The 12,111-nt window shown below is 40.3% G+C and overlaps 2 protein-coding genes across 4 annotated transcripts; one reads left to right on the top strand and one right to left on the bottom strand.

Moving 5' to 3' along the window:
• Window positions 1–331: 331 nt before the first annotated feature.
• On the bottom strand, window positions 332–5,625 carry armh1 (armadillo like helical domain containing 1). 2 transcript variants are annotated; one of them, XM_056378969.1, is made up of 12 exons: window positions 4,590–5,625; window positions 4,261–4,501; window positions 3,604–3,672; window positions 3,326–3,492; window positions 3,016–3,212; window positions 2,625–2,709; window positions 2,415–2,531; window positions 2,048–2,120; window positions 1,741–1,870; window positions 766–843; window positions 580–661; window positions 332–466 (listed from the first exon to the last, which is right to left on the bottom strand). In XM_056378969.1, exons 2-12 carry the CDS (start codon window positions 4,464–4,466, stop codon window positions 396–398), a joined length of 1,275 nt encoding a protein of 424 aa, XP_056234944.1. In that variant the 5' UTR covers window positions 4,467–4,501; window positions 4,590–5,625; the 3' UTR covers window positions 332–395. The 2 variants fall into 2 exon arrangements, with proteins under 2 accessions (XP_056234944.1, XP_056234945.1); XM_056378970.1 differs by having other exon boundaries at window positions 1,839–1,870; window positions 4,261–5,625.
• Window positions 5,626–5,823: 198 nt separating this feature from the next.
• Window positions 5,824–12,045, top strand: mpnd (MPN domain containing). Of its 2 annotated transcripts, none has more exons than XM_056378967.1 (13): window positions 5,824–6,005; window positions 6,550–6,752; window positions 6,923–7,144; window positions 8,234–8,333; window positions 8,524–8,602; window positions 8,691–8,787; window positions 8,874–8,946; window positions 9,049–9,125; window positions 9,616–9,784; window positions 10,366–10,442; window positions 10,596–10,685; window positions 10,813–10,905; window positions 11,015–12,045. In XM_056378967.1, exons 1-13 carry the CDS (start codon window positions 6,002–6,004, stop codon window positions 11,099–11,101), a joined length of 1,371 nt encoding a protein of 456 aa, XP_056234942.1. In that variant the 5' UTR covers window positions 5,824–6,001; the 3' UTR covers window positions 11,102–12,045. The 2 variants fall into 2 exon arrangements, with proteins under 2 accessions (XP_056234942.1, XP_056234943.1); XM_056378968.1 differs by having other exon boundaries at window positions 5,830–6,005; window positions 10,366–10,436.
• Window positions 12,046–12,111: the final 66 nt, after the last annotated feature.

The raw sequence follows: 12,111 nt of genomic DNA, 5'->3' as shown, positions 1-12,111 counted from the left end.
TAAAACGCCATATCCGGTAAGGGGGGAGAGGGGGGGCTTTGCTGAAAGTTAGTTAATGGCTTTCTGTGTGGCTGTACAATTATGATTTCAGATTAATTATTATTCAATATCACTATGCACATTGGTACATATTCAAAATAACCACAAAAACTAAAATGTCGATGTGATATATCAAAAACACATTAAGTTTTAAGCACATTAATAATAATTAAATGTGAAACTTTGTTTAATCTGGGCATAATTAAAAACACAATGTATTTTTCTATGAAGTAAAGATTAAAATTAATAACTTTTTCATGATTCCACCAATGAAAAATGTAGGCAGCAAAGGTTAACGTTTAAACTGTTTTACTGACATGCAAGTACAAAACATTTACAGAAGGTCTTGAAGATTTTCATTTGTCCTCATAATTAAAATGATTTAGGTGTTCCTCTTGTCCGCCTTCAGAGTTCCCTCCATTCAAAACTGGAAAACAAATATTGACAAGAAAAAAATGATTTCCACATGGTTCAGCCAACCGAGGGGAAAGTAGACAGAACTTTTGACCAGCCTTAAGATGAACTCTTTGCCATCATTACCTTCAGTTATGTCCACTTTGTTAGTAAGCAGGATTTCTGCTTGTGTTTCATCCAGATTCATGTAAAAACTCCCAGGTTGGTGCTGTAGAAACAGAGTGACTGGATTTGTTAGTACTTCACTCCAGCAGCGTTCACACTGATCTTTTAACCAATGCTATCATAATGTTTAGTTGTTTATAGGCTTACCATGAAGGCTGTTAACAGTGCACTGCCCATGACTCTCTGCACATGTTCCTCTATGACTGGGAATGAGCGGATAAAGTGCTAGACAGAGATTACATCCAGTGTTACTATGTGCTTGTGTATGAATATATATGAATGTTTGTGTAGGTTTGCATTTGAATGATACAGCACTACATTAGAAACAGTGATGAGGGATGTAGTAGTGAGGGGAATGATGGAACCAGGAGTGAGGACACCCAACATACAAAGGGCCCTAAAAAAAACCCGGGAAATGTCCTGAAAACCTGATGTTTGTTTTTATCTGCATTATTATTATTGTTTTTTTCAAATATAATTCAGAAAAGTAATAAAGTTATTAGTTTCGGTTTCGGTTTAATATTGGTATGTATGATCAGCTGCAGATCTGTCATCACAATCTTCTAATGTTACTGAGCATTTCAGACAAGCTGAGCCCATAAGTTAAAATCCGTTTTAGAGCGAAGCAGGGTCAGATGCTGTGCTATCAATTTTAATACTGGTGATACATTTTGTGTATGTATTTAAATTGTGCCTGTGTGTATGCTACTGCCATGTTGCAAAAGACTGGGCTAGCACTTGTTGGAAGGAAGTTCACCTTAATTCAACTTCACCCACTGTGCTACTTATGTGTGATACACCCTGACAGTGACCAACCTAAAATGTGTTTATATACAGAATCCAACTTGAATAGCTCTCCTCTGCAGTTTTCTGACTCGTGCTGACAGCACAGGCACGAGCATGAGTCATTGGTTTAGGCCAAATTTTATGGTGTGTACATTCTGGGGGGCATTTTGTTTTATTTTATGTAAGAGGAAAACAATTGGCTTTACTGGAACATAAATTATAAAGCTGTTTAATTGTATAATAAATCTCAATGTTTGCTGCTCTACAAACAGAAAATCACAACACAGGCTATGTAGAAATAATCATAGTGCACAGTAGGTGAAAACATGTATGTACCTCCAAGGCCAGGCTGGCTTGTATTTGTGTATCAGTGTGTTCTCTGTTGCCCATAGCATAGAGGAGATACTGGATCACTCCAAGAGAGAGAAACTCACGAGAAAGTTCTTGATCTTCCTCAGCCAGCAACCTTGAACACATTCAACACCATAAAAATATATCATTACTGTATGACGATAACTAAAACTATTACACTGACTAAAGTCATTAAAATAATAGAATATATAATTCATTCTCATAAGATTTTTTTACGTGTCACCTTTCAAAATGGACATCACGTTTACTGACAATTTAAATATGAACCTACCGTATAGCTTTAGCTGCAGCAGCTTGTTGCACAAACACAGGGAGAGATCCAGTCATCTTGATCATCTCAGCCTCTGATGGGATTGTATGTGTCAACAAAACATGTGATGATACCTTGTTAATGTCACAAATTAAGTCACCCGCAAAAGCACATTAATAAATGAATTTGGTGGTGTCTGCTTCAGAAGTTGAGTAAACATTAGGCAAGACACCATTAACATAACGTGGGTGGTCTCAATTTCCTACTGGTAATTGATTTCCTGTTGTTGATCAGTCTAAAGGGTTCTCTGTATCAGTCCTCAGAAAGAATTTAACCTGCTACAATAAAGAAAAAAAACAAAAACAAAACATCCAGGTCAAAGTGTCACCTTCTGTGATCTGGTGTGGCTTTACTTCTTCTTTATTAGGCCTAAGCAGAGCCACCAGGCCACTGAGCAGCATTGGTCTCACATCATAACACTTCAGGTCTAAGATTAGATTAATAGCTGCCAGAAGAGAGAAGAGTGATAGACGAGGTTAAACAGTGAGGCCAAAGCAAAAGTTTACCATTATTTACAGTAAGTGTTTTCTCTGCTTACCTTCTCCCTGGACCTCCATGTGCAGGGATCTGAGCATATTCAGCAGAGGTTCTACAATGCTATGGTGGGCCGTCTTCTTTTTAGACTGAGAGAGAGAATAACTAATTGTATTTATTCTTACAGTCTTTTTTTTCTTACAGAAATTCTCAAAACTACTTGTTCAACCTCCATATCATCAGGTCACTTGTGCACATCATAAAAGCAATTTCTCATTCTTTTGAACAAATTGCTTAAGCACATTCATGCAAATGATTATGTTCTATTCTCTTCTCTTTCCTACATTATCAATTGCTTCTATAATGTTGATCAAATTGTATTATACTGGTTCTCTGTTGAGTACTTTTTGAATTTGTATATTTGCTTTGTATGCACTCTTCATCTCTAGCTTTACCTGAACAGTGCGTAAGGTGTGAACGACCAGCTGCTGGGCTTTAGGAGAGTTACAAGCCATGAGGGCGATGAGGATTCTGTAGATTTGATTTTGGTATTTAGGATTCCCTTGGGACAAGGACTCCAGCAGGGCCCAAGCTGTCTTTTGGGTTTCCTCTGTGTTTGACTCAACCAGGCGCTCTGCTATAACTTTGACACCTGAAAAAAAAAATAGAAAGCTCAGAGCAGATATGGTGGCTCCTAAAGTGCCATACAAATCATATTGATCCAAATGGTGAATCGATGATACCGGTATGAATAATGAAATTTACCATGGCTTTCACAGATAATCTCTTTGTACTTGTGACCAGCATAGGAGACTGTGAGCAGAAGATGGAGGGCCTCTGCTTTGTCCTCCTCTTTGCTCTGAGTGTGGCTCAAGATGTCCAGGAGGGTGAGAACACCTCCATCCTCCAGAAACTCCATCAGGTACTGATCACTGAGGAATGTCAGAAAGACGGCTCACTCACAGAAATGCCTAATAGCTCACAGATAACAGATAACTAGTTATGGTTGTATAGTTTATGATGCAGTATTTTATCTCACTCACTGGCCTGATGCAGACAGGAAAATCCTGATAGCCTTTAACTGGAGTCCCAAGAATGTCCCAAACATGTATCTGAATATTAAGTTAAGACTCTGCAAAACAGCAAATAAGAGCAGGCCTAAAGAGTACTTATCCATTGTTTGTATTTTTGCCAATTTTAGAAATTTTATTTAGCTTTGCATTCATCCAGCTCCCATTCCTCATAAGTCCTTGTCCTCTATGGATCATTTTCCCCATTATTCTGTTCATTTTGTCAAATGTCATAGACTTAATTGCAAAGACACTGTACATATAATATTCAATATAACATATAATACAACATACAGAAATACGTGACAAAAAAACTTTAATTTTGATATCAAAATGTATAGATAATATGAATTGAAGATACTAAGAATAAAGAATCATTGTTATTAATACATACTATAAAATACCACCTTGAAATATTTATAACATCTACCAAATAATTAGCTTGCCTGATGTTCGCATGGTCTGGACCACCGACTGAACACCTGTGGTCCTAAGATTCACGTGTTATACTGTTAAAAAGTCTGAGAGCTTTCTGTTACTACACTGAATGCGTCCACAACAGGCCACTGTGTGTTAGAGCTGGCAGTGACTGTAACCGGCCACACGGAGCCACAGATGAAGAAAGGATACGTGAGTCTCGTCCAGGTGGTGAGTCGAGCCAGAAAGAGACTGGACACCTGAGCAAACTCACACTCAAGCTCATAAAAGCTCTTCCCTGCGTTTTGACTCAGAAAGGTGTTCAACATGCGGCTGCGGACTGTCCTGTCACCACGGTCCCATTCACGGAGAAAGCTGAGTACTTTGCCGAGATTCGCTTGTTCCTGCGGTGTTGACATTGTTGTTGTCCTACTCCTGCTTTAATTCTGGCGAACTGAAGTCAATGTTGAGGTTATTTTCAGTCTAAGAACCAGAGCCAGACAGTACTGTATCTGCTCTATAAATTAAAAAGCCGTAATTACCTGAATTGCCTTGTCAAATATTTATATTCATTTGTCGCTTGCTATATTTACTCCTCATCTTCCTCCTTCACTCGGTTTACAGGGTTGCTAAGCAACGTTGTACAATCTCCCGCACTGTTTGGCAGCTATGATGCACCGTCCATATCGGTCTGTATAATTAAGAGTAGTAGGAAGTGGAAGAAAAAGCAAATATATAACAACACCATCACCCTGAAGTTTGAACTGTAACCAGTTTAGCTTCTCCTTCCTCCCACCCCACCCAACTGCTGCTAATGCACACCAAGCTTGACTGACATAAATAGAAGATTCAACTGTTGTGCAATTCCCCCCTACACTGCACCGTTTTAAACTATTGCTGTCTACCAGCCCTCGTCCATATTTAGGCTACGCTGTATACAATGGTCACTACCTCAACATTTCAACATTGTATCTGACTATTTATCTTTTATCTTGCTATGTATCTTGACTTGTTTAATTATCTTATTTGGTATTCAGGTATATTTTTTTATATTTTACTTTTATTGCTGTTGGTTTCTGAGAGGCACCAAAAATAAAGTGTTCAGAATTCTTTACTCTCAATTACTGCTTGACTGTAGATTTACCTGACCCACTCACAGAGATGTTTGGGGTCAAATAATTGTTCCAGTTATTATTGAAGAATGGACCTGTATTACCACCAGGTGGGGGCAACTGGACCCAGTCAAGAAGGACTGCTCGAGGTTTGCTGCCCCCCGCAGGCCACTCTCCGATACATGTGCTTCTCTCCGGAGATAAAGAACACCTCGGTGTAGGGAAGAAAATCACAGTGTAACATAGTCTGGAATGGGACGAGGTTGTATTTTAACACCACGCAAACCACTGGCCTCAGTTACTTTGTAGTGTTTCTCTCGTGCACAGACCCTGTAATATTCAGGATGTACTTTTACTCTGCCTTAATGCCAAATAGCGGTTGGTTCACGGGGCGACACTTCATTTTTCCGGATATTTGTCGCTATTGTTTACATTTTTAATACCATTTGAGGAATTCTTCTACTACCCCACACAATTCTTTCATCTTGACAATGGCTGTGTAGTATTTTAAGGCTAATGGGTGTCCGGATAAGAGCAGATAGACCGGCATGGCACGACAGACAAAACCCGTTCATAAGAACACAGGGAGAGAGTGACAAGGACGGGGAGAGGGAGAAAGAAAGGGGAGGGGAACTGACATTAAAGCAACACAACAAGGAAACTACACTGCAGAGCCACAGACGCCTTCATTTTATGTTTTTGAATAATAGCCGGAGCTAGTGTGGCGAAGTGTATCTGTGAAATCTGCCCGTTGCTCAGCCCCGCACAGCCTCAAGTGCCCTGAAAAGGAGCAGCTTTTGACCGAGTTGGATTTAAAGGCGCTCTCCGACGCTTTCAGAGATATGGGTGAGAATAATGAAAGAGGGGTTTAATTGTAATTTTGGGGGAAATTAACAGAGGAGGAGCAGGCCTCTTCTTGTGGAGAGAGCCATGTCCTAATGGGAGGTGGAAACAAAGGCCAACCGCATAGCTTAGCCGTAATTAATGAAATGCCAATTTAGATTATCTTTGGCTATTTTGGACCCTTGAGATTCCTTTCACCACGATAGGATTGCTATCAGTTTAGCACGCAGCAGTTATGAATGATGCTGGCTGCCATTACAGTGGGGCTTTCATCATAAAGTCATTATAATTAAAATAATGAACATTTACACTGGCTTTATTCCTGATTTAACTTTAACATACAGATGTTAAATTGGTATTCAGGTGCTTTGGCTAGTACTGAAACCTCTGAGTAACATGACCTCTCACAAGAGAGAGCATTAAGTTCATGCATCATAAGAGATCCAATATGATGGCTTTGTTTTCAACATTAACATTAGACCCACATATCACTCTAGCAGACCTGATGGATGATCCTTGATGTATGGATGCTTGTGTGTGTTCTCAGGCTCAGAGCCACCCAGCTCTCCACAGGTGGTGGAGGATGGAGGAGAGGAGGATGAGGAGGAGCTGAGCGGAGGAGAGGAGGCAGATCTGCGGTCCAGCTCTGGCCGGGGCTCCTTGCTGACCCGGAGAGGCATCACTCTGAGAGTTCTGCTGAAGGACGGTCTGGTGGAGCCAGGGGACGGGGTGTTAGCCATCCACTACCTGGTAATAGCACACATCACAGCAGTAGATAGTATGAGTGTTGTTGTTTATTATATATGTAAGTTTTGTGTTGTATCATGTAGGCTATGAAATAGAGTAGACAATTGTTTTAAAGGAGTAAACCCACATGTACATGTTTTTGTTTTTGCTTAAAACTGTCGCTCTTTCCTCAGGGTAAGAACTTTGTTGGAGACCTGTTGAATGATGGGAAAATCCGATGGGTGGAGACGGGCCAGATCTTCAACTCCCCCAGTGCCTGGGCGACACACTGCAAACGTCTGGTCAACCCGGCCAAGAAGTCTGGCTGTGGCTGGGCATCTGTACGCTACCGAGGACAGAAACTGGTCCAGTACAAGACCACTTGGCTGCACAAGTACCAACCCAGCGCAGACATGGTGAGAGCACAATGACAGAGCTTTTTTTTTTGTTTTTTTTATCTTCTTTTCTAAAGAAACAAATATCTGAGGCAATATACTGAAATGAATAGTAACTGAGAGGTCAAACATCATGACCCAAGTTTAGACCAACTGGTGCCTCAATGAAACCATTTTCTCATACAAACTTGTGCTAAGAAAACATAGTTCAGTCAGGTTTGAGGGAAGGACAATGAGGCTGAATGAAGATAAAGCCTATTAACTTTTGTAGCACAGCAACCAACCAGATAGATAATCATGGATCAATACAGAGACTGGATTTCTATTTATTGCCATGCCTGACTTTTGTCATACAAAGAGAAGAAGGGAAGAGTTGAGGAAAAGCAAAATAACTTGCTGACTTTGAAAGAGGGATGATGAAATCGGTGAAAGGGGAAATAATAGTACTTTGTTTATTTGGAAGTAAAGTCTACTTTTAGATTTATTTGCTCACAAGGGAAGAAAAATATATATAATCTAACAACACACAGTCAATTAAAATAAAGCCAATATATACTGAAGGCAGACTTTCTGAACTTTTTTGACCCTTTAAAATGAAGTGATGTCTACTGTATTTGCGTCCCCTTGTCCTGGTCTTTCGTGATTCTTTTATCATAATCTTTTATTTTATATCTTAATTTGAAGGATTGTTAGAGGCCTGAAGAGGTGAAAACATCCAGCATTTGACGAAATCGAAAAAAAAATCGAAAACTTGAACTTGAAAAAAACACAGATTTCTTTTGTCTTTATGCCTTTGATCATCAGTGCTGAAAGTCTCCATCATATCAAGTTATTTCTGTTTATGCTGGTCCGGACTGAAGAAAAATGTTACTTGATTTTACAAAATACTTGAGACAAACTGATTTACATTGGAAACAAAATATTCTGGAGACCAGCCGATATTAAAGTCACAAGTTACAAGCAAAAATACTTGTTTAGAAGGAGAGTTTGTGACACCTTCATGTTATCTTGGGGACCTCTTTCAGGGAGGCCATGATTCGTTCTATTGTTTGTCCATAAGACTGTAATTTATCTTATGTCACATATTGTGTTTATTTCTTGTGATGTCAGAGCCTGGTGAGTGAGGAGGACGATGACGAGGATGAAGAGGAGGGTAAGGCCGCTGTGCAAGCAGATGAGAAGAACAAGAACAACAAACCTGGATTACATGGTATGATCCTTCTCTTCTCTTCTTTTCTCTTCTCCTCTCCTCTCCTCTCCTCTCTTCTCTTCTCTTCTCTTCTCTTCTCTTCTCTTCTCTTCTCTTCTCTTCTCTTCTCTTCTCCTCTCCTCTCCTCTCCTCTCCTCTCCTCTCCTCTCCTCTCTTCAAGCTTAAAAGAAAATCTTCTTAACTGTTACAGATGTAATGGTTTCACGAAGAACTGACAGAGAAAGAATTCCTGTCAGATATTGCACCTTGGGCACCAGGGATGCTGCCAGGTACTTTCTATTATTCAGGCAGATCGATGTAATTTTATGTGATCGTTGGGTTGTGGAGGACACATTAGACATTAATTTGTATCCTCAGAGATCCACACACTCTCGTGGAGCTGTCAGCCTTCTCAGCCATCAACAGATTCCAGCCTTTCAACGTAGCCGTGTCCAGTAATGTACTGCTGCTAATGGTAAGCAACAGTCTCAGCTAAAGCAGAGTAATTAAACACTGACAGACATTTAAAAGTCCAAGATGCCTGCTTTTTGTCCTTTATAGGACTTTCACTGTCACCTGACCACCAGTGAGGTGGTGGGATACCTCGGAGGACGGTGGGATACTAATACACAATGTGAGTGTAACTTTGGAACTGGAAGAAAAGTGTACATTAGTAAATCAGAACGAGGCTGCCTTCATCACCTGCATGTTTCTCTCTGTGGTTGCTGTATTTCAGTGCTGACCGTCTTAAGAGCTTTCCCCTGTCGGACCAGGCTGGCAGACCGAGAGTCAGCTTCCGCTGTCGAGGAGGAGGTACAGTAAAATATGGACAAGTCTGCACTAACATCATTTATGCCTTCAGAATACACGAAGGTTTAAAAATTCACAAGCTCTTCCTGTGTCCCAGGACACTTCAGAAGCGCGCACTTGACAATGTGCATCTCTTTTCCAAAAGCCAGAAACCAAAGAACCGACTTCTGAATTTCCATCACAGGGAAATAAAAACTGCGATTGCCGTGCTGAGAGTGCTAATCTTGAAGACTTGTGTGGTTTTAATACTAGTTTATTTCTAGCAACATCACAAATTTAAAGTTTTTTAGTTTTTTAGGTCGAAAAGAACTGTTCTGACATACGGAAATAAATTTTAAATGTAATGTTTCCTTCCTCTTTGGATCTGTGCACTGATATTATGTAAATTTTAGGCACAGAATACAGAATAGGAAATACAAAAATGCAACTTGAAGAAAAATGTAAAAGCCAGTTTTTTTCAAATAAGTCTCTTGTCATGTTTGCTCTCCTCAAGATTTGTCAGAACCTGTTCATGCGCGGCCTGTCGTTGGTGGGCTGGTACCACAGTCACCCACGAGGTCCGGCTCTTCCGTCGCTGCAGGACATCGACTCCCAGATGGACCACCAGCTGAGGCTGCAGGGTTCAAACAACGGCTTCCAGCCCTGTCTGGGCATCATCTGCGGTCAGTGCCTGCCTTTATATGTAGTGTTGATCTGTACCGGGAACCCCACTTTGCATGCTTCTTCCACAGGGAGCTAATAAGGAGCAGACAAACACACTTTATTGTTACCCACAAGTTGCACTGCCCAAAAAATGTACTCCAATAAGAATGAAATAAGGTAATGGGTAGAGTGTTTACAGGTGGCAGCTTATGTAATAGGTAACATAAAATAGGCTGCAAATATTGCACCTGAATGAGACTTGAATTACTTTCATGAACATACCCTCAGCAATTGTCATGGACCGCTACATAAACTGTGCAGCTAGTACAAAGGACCTCCAGTTTATCTTACAGGCCATTAGCCATTAGCCTACAGGGCTACAGTACTTGTAGGCTAATGGCCATTCATGCTGCAGTGATGTCAGTAAAACATAACTGAAATGATTGCAGTCAAATTGTCACTATTGTCTTAAAGGGATATTTGCTGCAGTCTCTAAGTCAGCAACAGCTTGTATTTCCAATTGCCATGGCATGTGAAGGCATCATCACTATAATGAACATGCTGTCTGGTCAAAACTTTGGCTTTCTAATCATCTTAACAGGACCATATTATCACGGCAATCAAGGTGTGGCTTCTACAATAACTCCATTCTGGGTGGTACCTCCACCTGAGGTAAAGGCAAGGACATAACTAATACATTTTCTAAATTTCAGTTAAACCACTTGTTTCATTGCTTTGTAACTTAGTTGTCATAGTCTTTCCTGACACAGTTCATTTAGACATTTGTGCTCATTTTTCTGTTAAACCTATGCATCCTCTGCTTTCCTGCAGCAACGGCCTAATGACTACGGTATCCCAGTGGCTGTAGAGGTCACTTACGTACAGGACAACTTCCTCACCAGTGATGTCCTTAATGAGATGGTACTGATACAGCAGCGTCAGATCTATGAAAATACAACAGAGAAATCAAAATTATGTGTCACTGTTTTTTATGAATGCTGTAAATTTAGTACAAAAATATTTGGCTCTGTTTTTGTTTCCTCCAAAGATGCTGCTGGTCGACTACTACAGGGCAGCTCCCGACCTCGTCCAGTTCAGCCAGTACTGGTGCCCCGACACAACCATGATGGACAAGATCAAGGTAGGATGATCTGAAATTAACAAACCAATTTCAGAAATTAGAGAGATTACGTGTCTGTGATCTTCAGACCTTGCAGCTTACCTAACTAGTTCGTCTTCTTCCTCCTCAGGGCTCTCTGAGTTGCCATGCTCCCAAAGATCAGGCCTACTCTCAGATCTTGGAGCATGTCTACAGTCAGCTGAGCAACATGCAGTGAGTCGATGTGCTCTGCACGTGTGCATGTGGCCGCTGTCCATCTCAAGTCGTTCCATTTCGAATACGTTTTGTGCAGAGCTGACGGGCTCTGGTGTGACGTGCATACAATGTACAAAAACCTGCTTGAAAAACATGTAGATGCCTTGAATTCTCTCACTCTTAATTTAATACAGCATTATCATGAGTTCAGACACACTTCAATGACTTTGAAGGTGAAGGTGCTAAATCTGTGATGCTAGTCACAACAGGAGCTTGTATTTACCATTGATAAAAAACAAAGAAATATACAGTGTGAAACTAATTAGTGTTAAAAACCAATGTTTTACTAAAATTAAATATTGTTTTAAGGACACTAAATGGAACTGTTTCATAGACCAGATAAGCACTGGCCTCTTACCTTTTACACGTGGACCTATGTGCCTATCTGTGCCAGTATCCTGCCGTATGAGCAGATATTGCCAGATATGTACAATGTAAACTTGTTGTAATTGCCTTCATAGACTAAACCAGGAACTGTGATTGGAAAACAAAATGTAAGAAAAAAGTAGTGCTAAATATCTTTAGCATACAACGTGAGCAAAGTAGGAAAAGCATCTTGGTTTGACCTAAACAATACTCTGCAATAGGTTTTGTGAATGTTTGTGTTCCTTAAGTCAAATCGAAAGGTTGCAGTGTGGTGCAAGTAAATCCATTTTGCCAAATGTTTTTTTTAATGAACCTGTGTGTCTGTGAGTTGTGTTGTGACTGTGCCCCTCTACTGTCTCCCCATCAGGTTACATGAGACAAGAGTCCTGTTGTTAGGACACATATTTGCTTCCTCTTTACCTGTACTGTATTTACAACTAACTGTGGATTGTGTGATGTACATGTATGAAGATGTATGCCTTAAGCCTGCTGATTGATGATCCACAAAGCATTAAAATACACACACTGGAACTATTTAAACATGACTGTCTTTTCCTTTATTTATGCATTTGTGTGAGGAATATTGCACTATTGTGTTCTCCAGCT

This window comes from Seriola aureovittata, chromosome 6 (genome assembly GCF_021018895.1).
Source record: "Seriola aureovittata isolate HTS-2021-v1 ecotype China chromosome 6, ASM2101889v1, whole genome shotgun sequence".
Lineage (NCBI taxonomy): Eukaryota > Metazoa > Chordata > Actinopteri > Carangiformes > Carangidae > Seriola > Seriola aureovittata.
Note: the sequence above shows the minus strand (reverse complement) of the source record. Positions and strands in the feature narration are given on the sequence as shown.

Bases quoted from the DNA above. Each gene is read 5' to 3' on its own strand.
- mpnd (XM_056378967.1), top strand. The intron at 8,947-9,048 runs GTGAGTGTAACT...GCTGTATTTCAG, and splicing joins GTGGGATACTAATACACAAT to TGCTGACCGTCTTAAGAGCT. The intron at 10,686-10,812 runs GTACTGATACAG...TTTCCTCCAAAG, and splicing joins GTGATGTCCTTAATGAGATG to ATGCTGCTGGTCGACTACTA.
- armh1 (XM_056378969.1), bottom strand. From the start codon at position 4,466: ATGTCAACACCGCAGGAACAAGCGAATCTCGGCAAAGTACTCAGCTTT. The intron at 3,213-3,325 runs GTAAATTTCATT...TTTTTTTTTCAG, and splicing joins GATTATCTGTGAAAGCCATG to GTGTCAAAGTTATAGCAGAG. The intron at 467-579 runs GTAATGATGGCA...TTTGTTTTCCAG, and splicing joins CAAAGTGGACATAACTGAAG to TTTTGAATGGAGGGAACTCT.